This window comes from Cetorhinus maximus, chromosome 1 (assembly GCF_964194155.1).
Source record: "Cetorhinus maximus chromosome 1, sCetMax3.hap1.1, whole genome shotgun sequence".
Taxonomy (NCBI): domain Eukaryota; kingdom Metazoa; phylum Chordata; class Chondrichthyes; order Lamniformes; family Cetorhinidae; genus Cetorhinus; species Cetorhinus maximus.
This window is the reverse complement of record NC_135879.1, coordinates 233,673,802-233,694,362: the sequence shown is the minus strand read 5'-3', so window position 1 is coordinate 233,694,362 and position 20,561 is coordinate 233,673,802. Positions and strand designations below refer to the sequence as shown.

Here is a 20,561-nt window from a genome sequence, read left to right as displayed (position 1 = left end):
TCGCCAGGATGTTGCCTGGGATGAAACAGTTAAGTTATGAAGAGAGATTGGATAGACTTGGGTTGTTTTCATTGGAGCAGAGAAGACTGAGGGGGCGACCTGATCGAGGTGTACAAGATTATGAGGGGCATGGACAGGGTGGATAGGGAGCAACTGTTCCCCTTAGTTGAAGGGTCAGTCACAATGGGACATAAGTTCAAGGTGAGGGGCAAGAAGTTTAGGGGGGATGTGAGGAAAAACTTTTTTTATCGAGAGGGTGGTGATGGTCTGGAATGCGCTGCCTGGAAGGGTGGTGGAGGCGGGTTGCCTCAGACCCTTTAAAAAGTACCTGGATGAGCACTTGGCACGTCATAACATTCAAGGCTATGGGCCAAGTGCTGTTAAATGGGATTAGGTAGGTAGGTCAGGTGTTTCTCACATGTCGGTGCAGACTCGATGGGCCGATGGGCCGATTCTGCACTGTGTGATTCTATGATTCTGCTCTCACGCCCGGCCTTGGCCTGCTGCAATGTACGAAGTGCAGGCCAACGCAAACTGAAGGGACGGCACCTCATCTTCTAATTAGGCACTTTATAGCCTTCCAGACTTAACATTAGGCAGGATTTTCAGCTGGACGTGGAGGTGCATGCCCGACACGCATGAGTGCGAAATAGAGTGCGATGGCGCCGGGTGAGCGTCCCAACATCATCTCACACTCACGCGATATTTCAGTCGGCAGCGCACGTGAGAGTCGACAGCGTGCCCGCTAACAATTAAGAGGGATATTAAACCACTTAATCAACTAATTAAATTGAACTTTTCGCTGCCTGTCCAACCTTACCACTGGTGGGCGGGCAAATAGGCCAGGGAGGCCTTTGCATTTTTTGTGAAACCTCATCCACGGGCAGGATGAGGTTTCGAACAGTGACTAAAATAAAATAAAATTTCTAAAAACTCATATTTCACATGTCTCTGTTCATGTGACCGAGTCACATTGGGGGACATGTTTTCCTTATTTTTAAAATCTTTATTTCGCATGTTAAAAATCTTCAGCACGCTGGGATGACACATTCTGTGCCTTCAGGGGGGCTTTCACTGAGCGCAACCCCGCACATGCGCACACCTCAGCACTCATGCTCCTCCCTCCCTCCCTCACCCAGGCAACACTGAGGTTATCAGTGCACGTTTCATGCTGGCTGGTTGTTAATTGGCCGGCCAGCGTGAAATCGCGGTCAGGAAACAATTGCAGGTGGCAGACTATTGTGCAGCCACTCCTGGGCCCACCCGCCACACCGGCCCAATGAGGGGAAAATCCTCCCCATTGAGTTCAACAACTTCAGACCATGAACTCTGTCCCCCTAATTTTATTTATTTGTTTATTCATTTAAAAAACATTTTTAATTCCTTTTCCCCAACAACCCATCCCGCCTTCGCCACTTGTCACTTGTTTTTATGTTTTGCTTTCACAGCGCACTGACTCTTGCTCAGCTATTAACACATTCTGGTATCTTACGTTTATGCCACTATCAGCACTTTCTTTAGTCTTTAACACTACGATTAACACCCCCCCTATGTCCTGTGTCCATGACATCTTTGTCAAATTTCTCCTTAGCTCCCACCAATCCAAGACCCTTCACCTGCTCCATCCCCTCTTAAACAGTATAAAATCCATCACATTTCTAATGCTCTTTAGCTCTGAAGAAGTCACATGAAGCATTAACTTTGTTTCTCTCTGCACAGACGCTGCCAGGCCTGCTGAGTTTTTCCAGCATTTTCTGTTTTTATTTCAGATTTCCAGCATCCGCAGTATTTTGCTTTTATGTTAAACTGAAGTCCTGTCTGCCCTCTCAAGTGGACATAAGAGACCCCATTCCAACCTTTGAATGAGAACACTGATGTTCTCCCAGTGTCCGGGTGAACAATCCCTGAACCAACATGACTAAAAGTGTCTTATTGGTCGTTAATCTCATTACTGTTTGAGGGACCTTGCTGTGGGCAAATATTCTGCCACATTTCCTACATTACACCGGTAAATACACTATAAAGTACTTAATTGACCATGAGGCACTTTGGAACATGCTGAGGTCACGAAAGGTGCAATATTAATGCAAGTTTGTTCTTTCTTTATAGGAAACACATTTAGGAACAGTAATCCACAGTTGCTAATCTCAAGATTACTTGCCCAGCTCTGCACTAGAGTAGGGAAGAACAAAAATATTAGGGAAATCAATGCATTGCTGAAGGGATGGTTTGGCCTTGGCACTAATTCTGGGACAGGTGAAACCTACTCCACATGAATGGACTATAACAGAACAGGGAGGATTTAAATGCACTGACAAAATAATTAAGTAGAGAAGTAATGACTCATTTAAACTAGAAAGGGAGACTGGACAATAAAATCAGTAAATATCAGCTAATAGTGAAGGAAGGAATAGATGAAGATAACACTCATGTCGACAACAAATTAGCAAGAGGGATGTGGAGTTGCAGAATAAAATTTCAGGCAAACGATATTAAGGACAGAAGAGAAGAGTGTTGTAAAAAAGCAAGAAAAAGGGTTAAATACAATACATGGAATGTGGGAAATAAATCAAGGTAACTAGATGCAATTATTTTGGAGGCAATGGTGTTAACAGAAACTTAGCTACAAACTGAACAAGAATGGAAAATAAACATTATTTTTAATTCATTCTCATAATTTAAAAAATTTGTTCATGGGATGTGGGATGTGCTGGAAATGCCAACCTTTGTTTCCCATCCAGAATTGTTCTTGAAAAGGCGTGCAGAGCTGCCTTCTTGAACTACTGCAGCCTCCGCAGTGTAGGTACACCCACGGTGCTATTAGGGATGAGTTCCAAGTTTTTGATTCAATGGCAGTGAAAGATTGGTGATATAATTCCAAGTCAGGATAGTGTGTGACTTGGAGGAGAACTTGCAGTTGGTGACATTTCCATACGCCTTCTGCCCTGGCTCTTCTAGGTGGTGGAGGTTGTGAGTTTGGAAGTTGCTGTTGGTGAGTTGCTGCAGTGCATCTCGTAGATCGGACAATTGCTTCCACAGTGTGCTGCTGGTGGAGGAAGTGATTGTTTATGGTGGTGAACGCGGTGCCAATCAAGCAGGCTGCTTTGTCCTGGATAATGGTTAGCCTTCTTGCGTGTTCTTGTAGCTGCACTTATCCAGGCAAGTGGGAAGTATTCTCTCACATTCCTGACTTATGCCTTGTGGATAGGGGCAGATTTTAATGAGTCAGGAAGTGAGTTATGCACCAGAGAATTTCCAGCCTCTGACCTGCTTTTGTAGTCTGCTTCTTCCACTGTTTAGCAAGCATGTAGCTCTGTGTTGCAGCTTCACCATGTGAGAACTCATTTTTAGGTATGGCCAGCACTGGTCCTGGCATGTTCTTCCACAACTATTATTGAACCGCTTGATGGTAATGATAGAGAGAGGGATATGCCGGGTCATGAGTTACAGATTGTGGCAGAGTATAATTCCTGTTGGGTTTTTACAACAATAGATGATAGTTTTGTGGTTTTCATGGGGATTAGTGCTTAATTCCAGATTTTATTTTATTGAATTTAAATTCCACCAGCTGCCATGTCCCCAGAGAATTCACCTGGGTCTCTGGATGACGTTACTACTACACCACCATCTCCCACTAAATCATCCTGATTTGCTGCCTCAATCACTTTCCTCCTCTATCTCCATTTTCCTTGATTCTCTTAGTGAATAATATAAGTATAGGGGACTTCAGTTATGTAGACAGACGAGACAAACTGGGATTTTTCTCGTTAAGACAGAGAGAATTAATTGGAGATTTCATATGTAGAGATTTCATATCTGCAGGGCTAGGTGCTGGGGTCCTTGCTGTTTGCGGTGTACATAAATGATGTGGACTTAAATGTAGGGGTTATGATCAAGAAGTTTGCGGATGACATGAAAATTGATAGGGTGGTAAATAGTGAGGACGATAGCCGTAAACTGCAGGAGGATATCAATGGACTGGTCAGGTGGGCAGAGCAATGGCAAATGGAATTCAACCTGGAAAAGTGTGAGGTAATGCACTTGGGGAGGACTAACAAGGCAATGGATTACACTATGAGTGGTAGGATCCTGGAAAGCACTGAAGATCAGAGGGACCTTGTTGCGAATATCCACAGATCCCTGAAGGTAGCAGGGCAGGTAGATAAGATGGTTAAGAAGGCAAACGGGATACTTGCCTTTATTAGCCGAGGCATACAATACAAGAGCAGGGAGGTTAAGCTGGAACTGTATAAAACATTGGTTAGGCCACAAGTGGAGTACTGCGTGCAGTTCTGGTCACCACTTTATTGGAAGGATGTGATTGCACTGGAGAGGGTGCAGAGGAGATTTACCAGGATGTTGCCTGGGCTGGAGGGTCTGATCTCTGAGGAAAGATTGGATAGGCTGGGGTTGTTTTGCTTGGAGCAGCGATGATTGAGAGGGGGCCTGATAGAGGTGTACAAGATTATGAAAGACATCCATAGGGAGGATAGGAAGGCACTTTTTCCATTAGTAAAGGGGTCAATAACCAGGGGGCATAGATTTAAGATAAGAGGTTGAAGGCTAAGAGGGAAGTTGAGGAGAAATTTTTTCACCCAGAGGGTGGTGGGAGTCTGGAACTCACTGCCTGAAAGGGTGGTTGAGTCAGAAACTTTGGTAACATTTAAGAAGTATTTAGATATTCACTTGCACTGCCATAGCCTCTAGGGCTCTGGGCCAACCGTTGGAAAATGGGATTAGTGTAGCCAGATCTTTGTTGTTCAGCGTGGACAGGATGGGCTGAATGGCCTCCTTCTGTGCCGTAAATGTCAAACTAATTTTTTTTCTCCAAAAAAATGTTCAAATTTATTAAGGATTTTGATAGAATGCAGGTTAATAAGTGCACATCACAAGAATTTGGCAGTGTTAAAATGTATAAAGGTAAATGGGCTGAAGGGCCTCTTCTGCACTGTGATTCTGATTCTGTAAATGCAATAAAGCCAATGAGCTGAGGGCACAGATAAACACATGGCAGCATGATATCATCGCTATAATGGAAACTTGGCTTAAAAAGGGGCAAAAATGGTAGCTCAACATCCCTGGATATAGAGTTTTGAGATAGGATAGGGTGGGGGATAAAAAAGGTGGGGGTGTAGCATGATAAGTTAAATAATCAGTTACAGCTGTGAGGAAGATGATATACTAAATGAAGCATCACATGAGGCCATATGAGTTGAGCTCAGAACTAATAAAAGGGCAACCACATTGCTAGGAGTGTACGATAGACCCCCAAATTGTGAAAGGGAGTTAGAAGAGCAAATTTTTGTAGGCAAATTTCTGAGTGCAAAAACAATAAGGCAGTAATACATGGGGACTTCAACTATGCTAATATCAGTTGGGATATGAACAGTGTGAAGGGCACAGAGGGCACAAAATTCCTAATATTTTAAAATTCATTACGGGATATGGCCATCACTGGCTGGGCCAGCATTTATTGTCATCCCTAATTGGCCTTGAGAAGGTGGTGGTGAGCCGCCTTCTTGAACCACTGCAGTCCCTCTGTGTAGATACACCCATAGTGCTGTTAGGGAGGGAGTTCCAGGAATTTGACCTAGCGACAGTGAAGGACCAGCGATATATTTGCAAGTCAGGATGGTGAGTGGCTTGGAGGGGAATTTCCAGGTGGTTGTGTTCCCATGTACCTGCTGCCCTTGTCCTTCTAGATGGTAGTGGTCATGGGTTTGGAAGGTGCTGCCTAAGGAACCTTGGTGAGTTCCTGCAGTGCACCTAGTAGATGGTACACACTGCTGATACTGTTCGTCAGTGGTGGAGGGAGTTAATGTTTGTGGAATGTGTGCCAATCAAGCGGGCTGCTTTGCCCTGGAAGGTCTCAAGCTTCTTAAGTGTTGTTGGAGCTGCGCTCAAGAGAAAATTTTCAGCTAGCATGCAACAAGCCCAACAGAGGGGGCACATTTCTAGGTTTAGTCTTAGGAAATGAAGCTGGGCAAGTGGATTAAGTAGCAGTGGGTGATCATTTTGGAGGTAGTGACCATATTACAGTTATATTTTGCATCATTATGGAAAAGGACAAAGAAAGAACAGGAGTAAAATCTCTAAATTGGGAGAAGACAAATTTTACAAAGCTGAGACGTGAACTGGTGAAAAGGGTCTGGATACAACTGCTAGAAGGGAAAATAGTGTCAAATCAGTGGGAAGTATTCAAAAGTGAGACTCTACGGGTAGAGTGTAGACATGTCCCCACAAAGAAAAAGGGTGGTACTGCCAAATCCAGAAAACCACAGGGTAAGATAAAGCAGAAAAAGAAAGCTGATGACAGTCACAAAAATCTAAATACTGTAGAAAGCCTAGAGGAGCATAGAAAATACAGGGGTGAAGTAAAAGAGGAAATTAAGAAAGCAAAGAGAGGAAAGGAAAATTATTGTCAGGTAAAATCAAGGAAAATCCAAAGATGTTTTATCAGTACATTATGAGCAAGAGGATAACTAAGGAAAGGGTATGGCCTATCAGAGATGCATATAGTAACTTGTGTGTTGGTGCTGAAGATGAGTACTTTGTCTCTGTCTTCACTAAGGAGTGGGATGATGCAGAAATTCTAGTTAAAAAGGAGGAGTGTGAAATATTAGATACAATAAGCATAATGAGAGAGGAAGTACTGGAAGGACTGACATCCTTGAAGATGGATAAATCAGCAGTGCCAAATGGATTGCATCCCAGGATGTTAAAGGAAGCCAGGGAGGACATAGTGGATGCTCTGATGATCATTTTCCAATGCTTACTAAATACATGCACGGTACCAGTCAATTGGAGGCCTGCAAATGTTGCACTATTATTTAAAAAGGGTGCAAGGGATAGGTCAGAAAATTATAGGCTGGTCATTCTGACTTCAGTGATGGGCAAATTATTGGAAACAATTCTGAGATACAGGATAAACTGTCACTTAGAAAGGCATGGATTGACCAGGGATTGTCAGCATGGTTTTGTAAGATCGTGTCTTACTAACATAGTTGAATATTTTTAGGGAGTAACAAGGTGGATTGCTGAGGGCAGTGCAGTGGATGTTGTCTACATGGATTTCAGTAAGGCCATGTAAGGACCCACATGGCAGACTAGTCAGACAAGTGAGATCCCATGGGATACAGGGGAAGGCGGTGATTTGGGTCAGCAACAGGAAACAAAAGGTAATGGTCAATTGTTGTTTTTGTGAATGGAAAGTGGTTTCCAGTGGTGTTCCACAGGGCTCAGTGTTGGGGCCCTTGCTGTGTGTCATGTATAATAATGATTTATACTTCAATGTGGGAGGAATGATTGGAAAGTTTGCAGACGACACAAAAATCTCTAGAATTATACCAATTGTTTGGCTGAGTGTCAGAAAAGTGGCAAATGGAATTCAATATGGAAAGGTGTAGGGTAATGCATTTGGGGAGGGCAAACAAAGCGGGAGGATATTGAGAGGGGTTGAGCAAGTGAGAGATGTTGGAGTGCATGTCCACAGGTCCTTGAAGGTGGTAGGACAGGTGGTAAGGTGGTAAAGAAAGCGTATGGAATGCTTTGCTTTATTGGATGAGGTATTGAATACAAAACCAGGGATGTAATGATGGAACTGTATAAAACGCTGTTAGTCCACAGCTGGAATTTTGTGTACAGTTCTGGTCACTACACTGCAGGAAGGATATAATTGCTCTGGAAAGAGTACAGAAGAGATTTACAAGAATGTTGCCAGGGCTTGTTAATTGCAGCTATGAAAGAAGATTGGATAGGCTAGAGTTATTTTTCTTAGAACAGAGGGGTGACCTAAATGAGGTGTACAGAATTATGAGGGGCCTAGATAGGGTAGACAGGAAAGACTTGTTTCCCCTAGCTGAGGGGTCAATTACCAGGGGGGCATAGATTTAATGTGATTGGTAGAAGGGTTAGAGGGGACATGAGGAAAAACTTTTTCACCCAGAGGGTGGCATCTGGAATTCACTGCCTAAATTGGTGGTTAAGGCTGAAACACTCAGCTCATTTAAAAGGTACCTGGATCTGTACATGGAGTGCTGGAACCTGCAAGGCTATGGACCGGGTGCTGGAAAGTGGGGTTAAAATGAGCAACTAGTTTCTTTTTTTGGTCAGCGCAGATACGATTGGCTGAATGGCCTCTTTCTGCACTGTAACTTTTCTATGGTTCTGTGGATCTAATAGATAGAAAGTAACTGTTTCCATTGGTAGGAGGATAGATCACCAGAGGATACAAAGATAAGATAATTAGCCAAAGAACTGGGGCTGGGGGGGTGGAGATGGAGTATGAGGATTTTTTTCACAGAGCAGCTTGGAGTTCAGTGCCTAATAGGGTGGTGGAAGTGGATTCAAATGCAACTTCCAGATGGAAATTGGATATATACTTGAAAAAGAATACATTTGCAGGCTATTGGAAAGAGCAGGGAACACTCTTTCAATGAGCTGACACAGGCATGGTGGGCTGAATGGCCTCCTTCTGTGCTGTGAGATTCCAAAAAAGGGAAGGATTGAAGAGTTCAGGAAGCGATGTGAGAATGTTGGAAAGGAAAAGCTGGGTGCTAATTTGAAGACAAGGACCTGGATTTTAGATTCATTGTGTTGAGGGATGGTACAGGTCAGCATGGAGGGGATGGGTGTGTTCAATTGCCCTCTTCAGCCTTTACAGGCATACGAGATTGTCAATAATTGGTACAATCAGACTTTTAACTCTGAATATTGCTTTAATTGTGACCGTGGGAGTAGAGCTGGCTCAAACACTAATTGAGTACCTTTCAGACTGAAAGCAGGCCAAAAAAAAAACCCACACAATACAGTGACCAACATTTGGAAAGAATAGTGGACACTCAACCCTGGAATAATTTGAAAAAACAATTGGATGCAACAATGAATGGCCACCCTCGTCAATAAATATTTTTTGATCGATATGGTGTATCTGAACAGGAAAAATTTCACACTGATAACCATCTTCTCCCTTGAATCTGTAACAAGACATCAGAGTTTCGCACATGCGCATTGGAGGAACTTCTGTCGGTGGTGGTGGGGGCGGAGAGAGGAGGGGGAAAGAGGAAAGCGCGCATGCGCAATGAACCAAGGAGGCGCGTCGGCCAGAGGACGCGCAGGTGCAGTGGTCAACGAGGGCGCAAAATGCCCACGGCAAGTGGACGCGCAGGCGCAGAGGCTGCGCTGTGTTTTTCCTTCTCCTCCCGGAGACAGTCTGCGGCTCGGACGGAAAGTTGAGAATATGGCGGCGGAGCAGCGACGGACTGGGTCCCCCCCGTTCCGGCCTGGGGTCAGGCCGCGGCCCCTGGCAGCGAGGGCTGCGGCGGTTTCTGGAAGTTTCTTGAAGTGGGGCCTCATGCTGGGGCTGTTGATGTCTGTGTGCGGCTGGCCCGGAGCCCAGGGCAAGGAGTGTGAGAAGCGGTGTGTGCACGGTAACTGCAGTGCAGCGGGCGGACAGTGTGTGTGTCAAGCCGGCTGGGTCGGGGAGCTGTGTCAGCACTGCGGCGGCAGGTTCAAGTGAGTAAAGAGACTGTGGACCCCGGGCTCCGACCTCCCCAACCTCCTTAACCTTCATCCCCCCCTCCATCCATCTCCCATCCATCCATCAGCCAACCCCCCCAACCCAGGGACCTGCCTCTTCCCCCCCACCCCCCAACCTCCGCCTGACCCTCCTCCTCCTCAATCCCCTCCTCTCCCCCCCCCCCATTGGTCTGCCTCTGTTAATACACAACGCCCCAATCCGCCGCCCCTGCCCCGTCTGCCTACCCGCTCCCCAGCCTGTCTGCCTGTCTCAACCCACCCCCCCCGCCGCCCGTTTGCCTACCTACCTCAAACCTCCCCCCGCCCCCGGCCTGTCTGCCTACCTCAAACCCCACCCCCACCCCCCCCCCCCCCCCCCACTTGCCCCCAGCCTGTCTGCCTACATCACACCCCCCCGCCTGTCTGCCTACATCAAATCCCCCGGCCTGTCTGCCTACATCACCCCCCCCCCCCCCCCCACCGCCTGTCTGCCTACATCACCCCCCCCCCCCCCCCCTGTCTGCCTACATCACACCCCCCCCCCCCCCCCCCCGCCTGTCTGCCTACATCACACCCCCCCCCCCGCCTGTCTGCCTACATCACACCCCCCCCCCTGCCTGTCTGCCTACATCACACCCCCCCCCCCCCCCCCCCCCCCTATCTGCCTACGTCAAATCCCCCAGCCTGTCTGCCTACCTCAAAGCCCCCCACCCTTGCCCCCGGCCTGTCTGCCTACCTCAACCCCTCACCCCTCGCTCCCTGCCCCCGGCCTGTCTGCCAACCCCAACCCCTCCCCCCCCCCCCAACTTGCCCCCAGCCTATCTGCCTACCCCAGCCCCCCCCCCCCCGTCTGTCTGCCCACCCATGGTCTGACCGCCCACTTCCACATCTGCCCCCCCCCTGTCTGTGCTCCGTCCTCCCCACTCCCACAGCCTGCCCGAGTCTGTCTGCCCACAGGAGGAGGCCCTTGAGCCTATTCCACCATTCAGTGGGATCGTGATTGATTTGCCACCGAACTGATTATCCTTAGCGTTGCCCTACACCCCTTAATAACCTTCTATTAAAAAAAGATATCAATCTCAGATTTCAAATTAATAATTGACTTTGCCTCGCTTGCCATTTGCAGAAGATAATTCTGAGCTTTGACCACCGTTTGAAGAATTTCTTCCTAGTTCACTGCTGAAAAGTTTGGCTAATGCCCTCTAGTAATAGACTTTACAACGAGTGGAAATACCTTCTCTATCTACCCTACCTGTTTGCCTTATTATCTTGAATGCTTCAATCAAATCACACATAAACCTTCTAAATTCTAGGGAATACAACCCTCGTTTGTGTATTGTCTTCTAGTAATTTACTCTTGGAGCCTAAAATAAGCTATACTCTTTCCAGAACCATATATCCTTCCTAAGGTGTGTTGCTCAGACCTGCTGTTGGTACGCTAGCTCTGATCTTATTAGGGTTTTGTATAGCTGAAGTTTAACATTTAATCCTCCAGATAATAAGGTCAGCATTCCACAGTCTTTTTGATTATTTTCTGTATCTGTTCGTTACATTTTAATGATCTATGTATCTGGACCTCGAGTGGCTCACTGCAGTTTTTTGAATTTTTAATACTTCAGGTTTTAGGCTTGCCACGTTCTCTATGCTTTCCATATCCTATTTGTAACTTTTGCTGTTGGCCTGGGTGAAATAGGGTATTTATTGAAGTCCAGGGTAGAATTTTTTTGAAAGTATAATCTGTAAAATTATCAGGATTAGATTTTTTTTATAGGTGCTGTTTATTTTCGCTCATGCTTTGTTCAGAACTTTTTGCTAAAAGAACGTGAGAAAAGTTGGGACTGTTGATGAAGGTGGTGGCTTTTCAGTTAAACATTGCACCAGCAACATCACCATCCTTGACAATATGTTTGTTGTGCATGGATAAGTCAAGTAATTCCTTTTTAAAATTCTTTATTGGGATGTGGGCATCATTGGCAAAGGCAGCATTTCTTCCCCATCCTTAATTACCCTTGAACTGATTGGCTTGCTCAGCTATTTCAGAAGACAATTGAGACTGTGGATCTGGGCTCACAGGTAGGCCAGACCAGGTAAGGACAGATTTCCTTCTGTAAAGGACAGTAGTGAGATGGGTTTTTACGACAATCGATGGTAGTTTCATTACTACAACTAGCTTTCTATTAATTAATTGAATTGAAATTCCACCAGTTGCCATTGTGGGATTTGAATACGCGCCCCCATGACAAGAGCCTAGGCCTTTGGACAACTTGTCCAGTGACATTACCACTACACCACCGTCTTCCCCAAGTATGTGATTGGCCTATTATGTTCAGTTTACTAACTCCCTTGAATACTGCCGGGCTATGCTGGATTGTGCAAGTGTTAAGTGTTACTTGAGCAGAAAACTCATTTGAAGCTATTTCCTGAGGTTGTTACAATGTTCTAGGGGAATCACTAAAATGAAGTGAAACTGAATATTTCTGGGCCTTTCTGCATTTAAATTGTGAAAAATGGCTCACAATGAAACTATACACCTGTTTTCTAAATAAGTTGTCTGTGTTATGACCTTAAAAGGCAAGTGGCGAAGGATTGAACTGGAGTCAGTCTTTACTTTTAGAAACATTTATTTACAAAGATGCACATTCCAAGCATGCACCTCCTAACCCGAGGTCCATAGTTTCACTCTGTCCCTATTCATAGGGATACAAGTAAATCCCTACTTAGTGTCCAGCACCTGCATATAAATAAACCTTATGTAGAACCCCTTATGTAGAAAATGGTACATTATTAAATAGTTATGAAATGAAACTCCTCATTGTTATTAAAGAGCAGACTCAACTCTGTTATAGGAACAGTGTAGGCCATTCAGCTCCTTGAGCCTGCTCTGCCATTCAATTAAATCATCTTGTATTTGAACTTCATTTATCTGCATGAGTTCCATATCCCTCGATACCATTGTCTCACAAAAATCTTTTGAATTTGTTCTTGAAAGTTCCAATTGTCCCAGCATCTGCAGACTTCTGGGGCAGAGAATTCCAGTTTTTTTTAACAACCCTTAGTGTATTATATATTATTAATATCAGTTGTTACGGGATTGTTACTGGTGGTAGTGGAGCAGTTTGAGGTGAGAACTTGTATTTGTGATGTTGGTTTTTTTTCATGTGATTTGTTTAAATTAACACAAGTGAAAATACTGGTTTTAGTTTGGGAATGTGTCCACAGTAAATTAGTTTTTTTTCACTTTTGCATAGCAGCTAATTACTGCATCCATCATCTTGCCTAAGTTGTATCATCGGCTGACTCTCATTTTGAGGATGGCATCTACCCAGGGTCGCAGGTTTCTGCCTAGGTGTTCATATGACTGAACATAGCAATTCTCGACCCGCGGATCTTTGAGCACATGGAGCAAGATGTCCCACAAGTTAGTGGGATCCGGAGTGCACGAATTGCTTCCTTTTCTTTCCTTCTCTGCCGCAGCTCTGTCTCCTCATTAAGGCGTTGTGACTCAAGGCATGATGCAGCTCAATGAATGAATTGTTGCCATTTTGAACGATTGGTAGCAAGCTCCTCACATGTCATTGCTTCTGCACTTCATGGAGAGCTTCAGTGTATTTGAAGTGTTTTCTTCGTGCCCCCCCCAACCACCCACCCCAGAACTCTGGCCATTTGAGAATTGAGAAAACAGGATCTGATGAGGGAGACACTTTACGGCCATCTAGACACAGTGTCCATCCCATTGAAGTTGATTTTGCAGGAGTTTTGCTTGTGGAGTTGGCTTCAAGAAGGATACAAGCGTTTGTGCGACGATCCTCCCATTGAATCCAGAGGATGGTGGAGGCATCGCCTTTGGAATTCCTCTAGCGCTCTTATGTGTCGCTGATGCACAGTCCAGGTCTCACTGCAGTACAGGAGTGTGATGATGACAACTGCTTTGTACAGTAAAACTTTTGTTGACTTGCGAAGTTCTTTGTTTTCAAACACTTGCTGTCGTAGTTTGTAGAAGGCTTAGCCGTCACAGTTGATCCCTGATTTGGTGTTGGATCACCTCATCAATAATGGCCTTTTGAGAGACGTGCTGCCAAGGTGTGGGAAGTGCTTAACATATTCCAGAATGTCTCCATCAACATAAATGGGAGTTGGAACATTTGGCTGACCAGGGTGTGGGTTGATATGAGTTTAGTTTTGGCAACATTCAAGGACAGGCCAAGTCTCTATGCAAAATTCAAAAAATCGAGAGTGGCTTGGAAACCTGGTGCAGAGTGGGTAAAAACCTTGCAGTCACCGCAAGCTGTGGATCGTGTGTCTATGGTGGTCAGTTTAGTTTTGGCACAGAGGCAACTGAGGTTAAAGAGTTTTCCATCTAGGCAGTATTTAATACCCTCAGCAGAGGACAGTCAATCTTTGAGGTAATAACCATGGTCAGGTAGATTGTCCATAGTATGGAGCTATCATACAGCCTTGCTTGACACTGCTCCTGATTTTGAAGGTGTCTGTTTCCAATCTCTCTCAGTCATATCATCATGAAACAATTACAGGATTATAATGAAGTTTCTTGGACACCCAAATCTTTGGAGTACATTTCACAGAACTCCAGGATTTACTGAGCCAAACGAGTCAGGTCAGTGAATGCAATGAAGAGTTCCTGGTGGTGTTTTCAACATTTACTTGGATTTGTCTGGCAACAAAGACCATGTTGAGAGGTTCCTTTTGGAAGGTCTATAGTGACACTGTATCTCTGGGAGGAATTCCTCAGCAGTGGGAAGTAGGTGATTCAGGAGAATGTGTGACAGGATGTTCCCTGCTCTGGACAAGAGGGAAATATCTCAATAGTTTTGACAGCGTGATTCCTCTCCCTGCTTGAAGATAGTTAGATTGTCGCATTGCTGAAGTTTGGGAGGGAGAATTCTTTTTCCTCCCAAATCCATATGGTGAATACATGGAGTCTTGATGTGAGCAAAAGCCCACCAGCATTGAAGACCTTAGCTGGAATACCATCGGGACTGCAAATTTTGTTGTTTTTCATCCATTTCATTGCTAGTTTCATCTCGTCGAAACACCCATCGATAGTGGTTCACCTGTGGATTCACAGTTTTCTGGGGCGATAGCCTGGAGGGTGTCAGCTGTCGTTGTGGGTTCACAGTTGAGTTGTGTAATGAGGATGCCAATATAAATGTCCCATATCAACAATATGACTGAATTTTACACTGCACAGGTATAAATACAGCATGTTATCTCCACTAGTTAGCAACTCAGTGAAAGATTTTCACTTGTTCTCTCCAATATTATATTTGACAGAAGTGACATGGCACTTACCCAGTCATGCACTGTCGTCAGGCATGTTTTTATTTGGGAAGGATGTGAAAAGGAGAGGAAATACAATCTGTCCAATTTGAATTATCTGTTATTTCATGTATTGATGAGTGCTAGGTGCCCACTTTGCCTAGTTATTGACTTTTCTGAATTCATACTATTGGGATAGTTTTAGCCTACAGAAAGACTTTGAACTTTCAGGAGTTAACTGTATTTATAAGTCAGTGATGTTTTCTGTTTGATGTCATGATTATACATGTGACCGTGAAACCAAAGAAAGTCCTGTACCAAAAGTGCACTAAAAAATTGTGGAAAGTGAAACTGTGTTGCGTTTTCAAGTATTTTTTAAAAAGTTGTTTACGTGGCAACAATTTCTAGCTTAAGGTCATTTATTACGAATTTTTAGGAACAGGAAAGGGTGGTTATAACTGGCATTCTAATTTTGCTGCAACACTTGTACATGTCTAACTTCTGACCTTATACCGCAAACCACACAAGATGCTAATTTGTTTCCGGAATGAAAAATACCACTGAGCACCTTGTGTATTCAGGACTGACCCTGATTGGAGTAAGTCAGAAGGAAGGTTTGATTGCTTGAGAGTACTTACAGAGGACAGATAGATGATAAATGAGTTTGCTCCGTTTGCTACCTTCATAAGAAAATGCAGAAGTTCAAAAAATGGCGCACAATTTACAAATGAAGGCTTTAAACAATTCAATAGTGTACATTATTCAGGGAGTTCAGTACACACCAATATTGCTTGTAGCTCTTGATAGGCACAGCTTGGTGCCAAGCTCAAACTAACAATAAATGCACCATTGTTCATAATTGACTAACTGAATAATTGAGCAGTCCTCTACAGAACATGCGTGTGTATATTTTTATGACTCACATTCTCTGAAGTTTACTCCCTTGGAATTTTGATTTATTTGACTCTCTTTATTCTGTCTCTTATTTTTCTGAGAGAATATCCTGAAAAGCAAGGGAAATATGAGTGAAAAGTTTGTGGAGCAGTTAGCTGTAGTTTGCTGCAAGAGAGAAGAAAAGCGGGAAAGCGTGAGGAATGTGAATAGGGTCCCTGTGGAAATGCCCAGAAAGGGTCATTGATTGCTCTTGCAGCCTCATAGCCTCAAGTCCTATTGGTTGTGCTGGATTGAGACTGCTTTATTCATTTGCAAGATGGTTACCATGATTCCTACAAGAATGTGCTGTGGGGATGGGAACAAGACAATAGCTTTATGTTCGATCCTGGGAATGTTAGGATCAAGGGCAGTTAATTTGAACTTAAATCTACAGAATTCATTGTCATTTGATTTGTATTGAAGTGCGAGACCCATCAATCAGTCTGATTTTAATGGTTGAAAGCTGTGTTGCTTCCCTTCATAATCTCAATCAGCACTTCACAAAATACACCCTTCTTTCCAAAAATCCCACTAATGTTTGATTACAGCTTCAAAGAGTGGAGCGTAACCTCAAGATTAGGCTTCAAAGAAATGACGCCGCAAAGAAAATTTGTGATCTTTTGGTGATTTGGCAGTTGTTGGGAAATGAAAGTCTCAAGACAGATAATTTTTGTTGCGATCTGTGCTGTTTTTATAGAAGAAAATAATAGATTATAGAAGAAAATAATAATCAATACATTCTTTCATGGCTTTAAAAATAAATTGCCAAAGCTATAATAACAAAGAACAAAAAAAAGTACAGCACAGGAACAGGCCCTTCAGCCCTCCAAGCCTGCGCCGATCATATTGCCTGTCAAACTAAAACATTTTGCACTTCCAGGGTCCGTATCCCTCTATTCCCATCCTATTCATGTATTTGTCAAGCTGCCTCTTAAACACCACTATCGTACCCGCTTCCACCACCACCTCTGGCAACGAATTCTAGACACTCACTACCCTCTGCGTAAAAAACTTGCCCTGCACATCTCCTCTGTAGTTTTCTCCTCTCACCTTAAATCTATGTCCCCTAGTAATTGACTCTTCCACCCTGGGAAAAAGCTTCTGACTATCTACTCTGTCCATGCCACTCATAATTTTGTAAACTTCTATCAAGTCGCTCTAGTGAGAATAATCCGAGTTTCTTCAACCTCTCCTCATAGCTAATAACCCCCAGACCAGGCAGCATCCTGGTAAACCTCCTCTGCACCCTCTCCAACGCCTCCGTATCCTTCTGGTAATGTGGCGACCAGAATTGCACGCAATATTCCAAGTGTGGCCTAACCAAGGTTTTATACAGCTGCAGAATGACTTCCCAGCTTTTATACTCAGTACCCCTGCCGATGAAGGCAAGCATGCCATATGCCTTCCTGACGACCTTATCCACCTGCCTTGCCACTTTCAGTGACCTGTGGACCTGTACACCCAGATCCCTCTGCCCGTCGATGCACTTAAGGGTTCTGCCATTTACTGTATAATTCCTACCTGCATTAGACCTTCCAAAATGCATTACCTCGCATTTGTCCGGATTAAACTCCATCTGCCATTTCTCCACCCAAGTCTCCAACCGATCTATATCCCGTTGTATCCTTTGACAATCCTCTTCACTATCTGCAACTCCTCCAACCTTCGTGTCGTCTGCAAACTTATTAATTAGCCCAGTTACATTTTCCTCCAAACCATTTACGTTTACTACAAACTGCAAAGGTCCCAGTACTGATTCTGCGGAACACCACTAGTCACAGCTCTCCATTCAGAAAAGCACCCTTCCACTGCAACCCTCTATCTTCTATGACTAAGCCAATTCTGTATGGTTAGATTTTCTCTTGTTGGAGATGATCATTGCCTGGCACTTGTGTGGCATAAATTTTAATTGCCACTTATCAGCCCAAGCTTGAATGTTGTCCATAAGGCCATGGACTGCATTAGTATCAAAGAAGTTGCGAAAGGTGCTAAACATTTAGTAAATATTGTAGAACATTCCCACTTGAGACCTATGATGGAGGGTCCCCACTTGTGACATGATGAAGGGAATGTTACTGAAGCAACTGAAGATGACTGGGCCTAGGACACTACCCTGAGGGATTCCAGTGATGTCTTGGGGCTGAGATGACTTCCAATAACTCAGATGGGAGAAGGTGGCGTAGTGGTAATGTCACTGGACTAGCAATCCTGAGACCCAGGCTAAACTCTGGGAGCACGGGTTTAAATCCCACCATGGCAGCTAGTGGATTTTAAATTCAATTAATAAAATCTGGAATTGAAAGCTAGTCTCATTTTCATGGTCATGGTCCTTTACTATCATCAACTGTAATTAAAAAATCCATCTGGTTCACTAATGTCCTTTTAGGAAAGAAATCTGCTGTCCTTACCTGGCCTGGCCTACATGTGACTTCAGACACACAACAATGTGGTTGACTCTTAACTGCCCTCTGAAATGGCTTAAGCCACTCGGTTCCAACGTAATTAGGGGCAAGCAATAAATACTGGCCTTGCCAGAGATGCCACGTCCTACGAAAGAGTAAAGAAAAAAGACGCTTCCTTTTTGCTAACTATAGCCTCTGAACCTATGGAGAGTTTTATACCTGATAGCCATTGATTTCAGTTTTGTTGGGATTCCTTGACATCATATACTCTGTCAAATGTTTCTTTGATGTCAGAGATAGTCATTTACTTTACCTCTGGAATTTTGTTCTTTTATCCATGTTTGGACCAAAGCTGTAGTTCGATCTGGATCTGATTGGTCCTCGTGGAACCCAAATTAAGCATCAGCAAGCAGGTTGTTGCTGTGTAAGTCCTTTATATCATTGTCTATGACACCTCCCATCACTTTGCTGGTGATTGGGATGGAGCGGTAATTAGAGGGCGATGGTGGCGTAGTGTTACGAACACTGGACTAGTAATCCAGAGGCCCAGGCCTTTGCTCTGGGGACATGGGTTCAAATCTCATCATGGCAGCTGGTGAAATTTGAATTCAATTAATAAAAAAATTCTGGAATTGAGAGCTAGTTTCAGTGATGATGACCATGAAACTATCATTAATTGTCGTAAAAACCCATCTGGCTTAGGGGAGGAAATCTGCCATCCTTACGCAGCCTGGCCTGCGTGTGACTCCGGACCCATAACAATGTGGTTGATTCCTAACTGCCCTCTGAAATGGCCTAGCAAGCCATTCATTATTGGAGATGGGCAAAAAATTCAGGCCTTGCCAGCTATGTCCATACCCCATGAAAGAATAAATTTTAAAAATTGGCCAGATTGGATTTGTCCTTTGTATGTGGGCAATTTTCCACAATGTCTGATGGATGCCTGTACTGAAACAGCTTTGTTAAGGGCTCAGCTAGTTCTGGATGTTGTTAGGAGCCATAATGGTTGCTCTATAGAAATGAAGACAAGGTACTAGAAAGGCTGGCAGTACTAGTGGATGAGTCACCTGGTCTGATGGAGATGCATCCTTGGTTATTTAGGGAAGTAATTAAAGAGATGTTGGCCACAATCTTTTAAATCTTGTTTAGATATAGTAGTGTTGCCAATAATGGAAAGAAAGGCTTGCATTTATGTAGCCCTTTCCCTTACCACTGGACATCTCAAAGCGCTTTACAGCCAATTAAGTACTTTTAAGTGTAATGTAGGGCGAGTCCCTTGGGATTGGTCTAGGTCTCTACAATAGTTGCCCAGAAGCTAGAAGAGGTTTTAATTCTTCTAACTTTTTCACAGTAACTGTTGGTGTAACCCAGGTGGAACCATCTGAAGTTTGCGATTTAAACCGCATTTTTGGATGGTTCCCAGAGCAGGACAATTGTCCAAAGGAAGTATGCATTTCTGGGCAATTGCCATGCAAACCTTTACCTGGGAACTTATGAAAGGGATTCTCCAGCTCATCTCTGGATACCCCACCAAATCTGACGCTGGGGAGCTTGGCGATTACGGCCCAATGATTCAGGAAAAACTAACAACTGCTTGGACAAATATGGATTAACAAAGGAGAAGCAGTAATGATTTTGTTGTCTGTTCTGGTTGCTGCAGTTGAAGCAGTCTGTCCTACAGAGTAATGGTTGCAGTGCACTGCAGAATGCTTCTGACAATATGGTGTTACAGGTGTTTATACAGAGTAAGAAAATACTATAATAAATAAGCTGAGCCACTGTTGAAATTGGAGCAATTGGATACGAGTCATTGTGAGATCAAAGGAATGTATGTTAAATTGATGTACAGAGATAAACAGATTGTACAGATTGGTTATAGCAATAGATAAACATACAAAATGTCATGTTCAGAATTAATTTTCAATATAGGTGTCTTGGTAATGGAGAAGTACGATATTTTTTACCTTTTCCTGAAGGGTTCTTTCAACGTTGGTGCTTGAAGGAATATAATCACTGAAATCCACTTGGTGAAAGACATTCTGTTATATTAATTCAGTTCCCTTGAGTGGTCATGTTCCAGGAATTCCTTTCACATATTCCCCTGCTGCCATAATTGTTTTTGAATACTTTAACTTCAATATTGAATTCTCTCTCAGAATTGTTATTTGTAATTTTATAAAAGATATATACTGATTCTCATTTTGAATAAGACACACAAGGGTGTGGCTCATGTGTGCATAGTAGGAACAGTTATCTGCTTTTTTCTGTCTTACCACACTGTTGAAATGGTGCTTTTGGAATGTATCAATAGTCATGAAACAAACTTGAAATCTGTTAAGCAGCAGCCACATCCTGGAATAGCATATCGCTAGCTGAGCACTTGCTCTTGAAAATAGTGCCATGTCGTTCACTTGAATCAGATGATGGGATATC

At 43.8% G+C, this 20,561-nt stretch overlaps 1 protein-coding gene across 1 annotated transcript in view; it reads left to right on the top strand.

The window, feature by feature from the left end:
* Positions 1 to 9,138: 9,138 nt before the first annotated feature.
* The window catches only part of atrn (attractin), a 364,031-nt gene continuing 352,608 nt past the window's right edge, over positions 9,139 to 20,561 (top strand). Inside the window, exon 1 of the mRNA XM_078554529.1 lies at positions 9,139 to 9,513. Coding sequence (XP_078410655.1) covers positions 9,239 to 9,513 — 275 coding nt within the window. The 5' untranslated portion in view covers positions 9,139 to 9,238. The remainder of the gene's footprint in view (positions 9,514 to 20,561) is intronic.